This window comes from Emys orbicularis, chromosome 7 (assembly GCF_028017835.1).
Source record: "Emys orbicularis isolate rEmyOrb1 chromosome 7, rEmyOrb1.hap1, whole genome shotgun sequence".
Lineage (NCBI taxonomy): Eukaryota > Metazoa > Chordata > Testudines > Emydidae > Emys > Emys orbicularis.
Window position 1 is genome coordinate 16,166,492 of NC_088689.1, and position 2,879 is coordinate 16,169,370.

At 45.2% G+C, this 2,879-nt stretch overlaps 1 protein-coding gene across 1 annotated transcript; it reads right to left on the bottom strand.

The window, feature by feature from the left end:
• Nucleotides 1-1,387: 1,387 nt before the first annotated feature.
• PRLHR (prolactin releasing hormone receptor) lies at nt 1,388-2,425 on the bottom strand. The gene has a single exon (XM_065408548.1). It carries the CDS (start codon nt 2,420-2,422, stop codon nt 1,388-1,390), a length of 1,035 nt encoding a protein of 344 aa, XP_065264620.1. The 5' UTR covers nt 2,423-2,425.
• Between the last annotated feature and the right edge of the window lie 454 nt (nt 2,426-2,879).

A 2,879-nucleotide genomic window follows, 5' to 3' on the forward strand; every position in this document is an offset into this window, starting at 1 on the left:
GCTAGATAGTTTTGTTTACCTTATATGTAAATGTACTTTCATTGTCTCTGCCTGACAACCTGGCTGGTCAGCCAAGAAAATATACTTTCCATTGCCAAGGGCAGACTAGACTTATGCATAGCTTGCAAAACAAATGGTAAGACTGATTCTAGCAAATATGTATAACTCTTTGTGCACACCCTGTATATACACCACGCAGTGATTTTTAGGACCAGTGTTAACTGTTTACATATGATATCTTACATGACACCTTTCAGATACAGCTTATGACTAGTGTTTTGGTGTAGTGAGTACCTCAGGCCTGACAAGAGTAGCTGACAGAGTAGTGAACCACCAGTAGGCTTCCATGTCACAGATGGTCATTTTGTCCCAACAAAACAATGGCATGCAACAATCCAACCTAGGAACAAGGAATGCAGGCAATACCTGCAAAATATGGGACTCTATTCTGGAAGGACTCTGAAAAGGATTTAGGGGTTATGGTGGACAAACAACTGAATGTGAGCTCCCAGTACAATGCTGTGGCAAAAAGGGCTAATGTAATCCTTGGGTGCATAAGCAGGGGAGCAATGAATAGGAAGGTGATCTTATCTCTGTATATAGCAGTGGTGTCACTGTAACATTGCATATGGTTCTGCTGTCAACCATTTTTAAAAGAAAAGCATTTTTTGTAACATGGCCACATTCAGCACCCCAGCAGAAGGCTTTTCATTTGGGTAAAGGGACCCCCTGCCTCCTCACCAGTGTAGTCTTGTATGCATGGCCCCCACTACCATCATCTTAAGCAGAGGGTGGGGCCACAGTAGAGGTTATGCAGAGTGGGAGACTGATCAGGATTGAATCCCCCCGACAACCCAGCAGAAGGCTCTGTATCTGGTGTGGGGACTTGCCATGACAGCACAGGGCTCTTAGATGTCACCTCTGCTACCCTGGTGGGGTTGGGGCCACAGATGTTACATGTGAGGCTGCACTTGGGGCCCTGGATTGCCACAGTCAAGTCCTGAGGGTAACACATTGGAGGAACATACAACCTGGTCATCAATAACAATAGGAAAGACTAAGGCTAGATCTACACTACCACTTATGTTGCTCAGGGGTGTGAATATTCCACCCCTATGAGCCACACAAGTTACGCCGGCGTCAGTGGTAGCGTGCACAGTGCTATGTCGGTGGTAGAGCTTCTCCTGCTGACATAGCTACTACTTCTCATTGGGGAGTGGATTAATTATGTCAACAGGAGAGCTCTCTCCCATCTGCATAGAGCGGCTACATGAGAGATCTTACAGCCGTGCAGCTGTAAGTTCTCTAGTGTAGACATAGCTTTACACTCATCACTGGAAAGGAAATGCATTGTAACTGAATCACACACACACACACACACACACACTTATAGCATCACACTGGCCATAATGCAGTTAGTGGCAGGTCCAATCTTCTTCTTCCTCCAGGCAAACATCTTCTTCAATTCCCCTCTGAAGCTGTCATGTAGCCAGGCATAAAGGAAGGCATTGGTGCAGGCAGACATCATAGCAAACCAGTGGCACAGCAGCTGGATGAGGTTGAAATACTGTTTATCTATTAGGTTAATATCCATGTCTTTTATCACATTAAAGATGTGCAGAGGGAGCCAGCAGACTCCAAAGGCAGCCACCACCAGGACCAGCAAGCGAAAGGTTTTCCTCCTCCTAGCCCTGTCCCACTCAGCTTGGCCCTGGGTGATGTTTCCCGGAACCACTCGATTTTTCAGTTTGACAGAGATCCGCAGATAGGACAAGGAGATGACAATTAACGGCAGTACATATGTGATGATGAGAGTGCTGTAGGCATACGTTAAGTGGTCCCTCTTCATATGGAACCAAAACTCTTCACAGATGGAGAAGTCCAGTTCTGGGAACTCGGCATGATAGGTGTGGACCAAGGCTGGGGCAGCCAAGATGCAACTCAGCAGCCAAATCGCAGCCAGAATATAAGCACAGATTGATATAGTGAGTCTCCTCCGGAGAGGATACACCATGGCATAGTATCTGTCCACAGCTATGACAGTCAAGGTGAAGACAGACACAAACACAGTGACCGGTTGCATTAAGAACACAAAATAACACATGAAGCGTCCATAAACCCATCCCCGGGGCTCAAAGGCATATGCCAGAGTCAGGGGCACGCAGGTTGCACACATAAGCATGTCTGAGAAAGCCAGATTGCCGACCAGGAAGTTGGTGACATTGTGCATTTTTTTCGTCTTGCAGATGACATAAATGAGGAGATAATTCCCAATGATGCCAACAAAAACCACCAGGGAGTAGCATGGGATGATGAGTGGCTTGAAAGACTGAACAAACTGGAGCCCTGAGAATAAATTGCTAGCGTTGCTATGAATTGCTGAGAGGAAGCTTAGGGAGGTTAAATTATCCGGATTCATCATTTTCCTTCTTTGTAGTTTGCTGTCAGCAGGGTTAAGGAGTCATTGCTGCACACACATTTACTCTCAGTCAGCCTTGATAATGAATGGATTACTCACTGTCCAGAGATTGCCACCACATGGATAATAAACAGTCATCTGGAAAGGCAAAGGTGAAATTACAAATCTCAAGAGGCTGCGTTCCGTTAAATGGTTCTTAAGAGAGATCAGCTGCAACAAATATCCATTAAAGTTCTCTCTTTTATTTGCTATTAAATCCATACAGTTTAATAAACATCTAATACAGTGAATACTTACTGTTGTGGGTTTTTCATGCCATTTGATTTTCCTGTGGATGCCAGCTTGGTTTTGGTGCCTTAGATTCCTGTCTTCCAAATATCCATGAGAGAGAGAGTGAGAGCGATGTGTATTTACAAGATAAGCAGAGATCAATGCACTTAACATACTTCGCTCCTTGCTC

Coding starts and splice junctions, on each gene's coding strand:
- PRLHR (XM_065408548.1), bottom strand. CDS start 2,422: ATGATGAATCCGGATAATTTAACCTCCCTAAGCTTCCTCTCAGCAATT.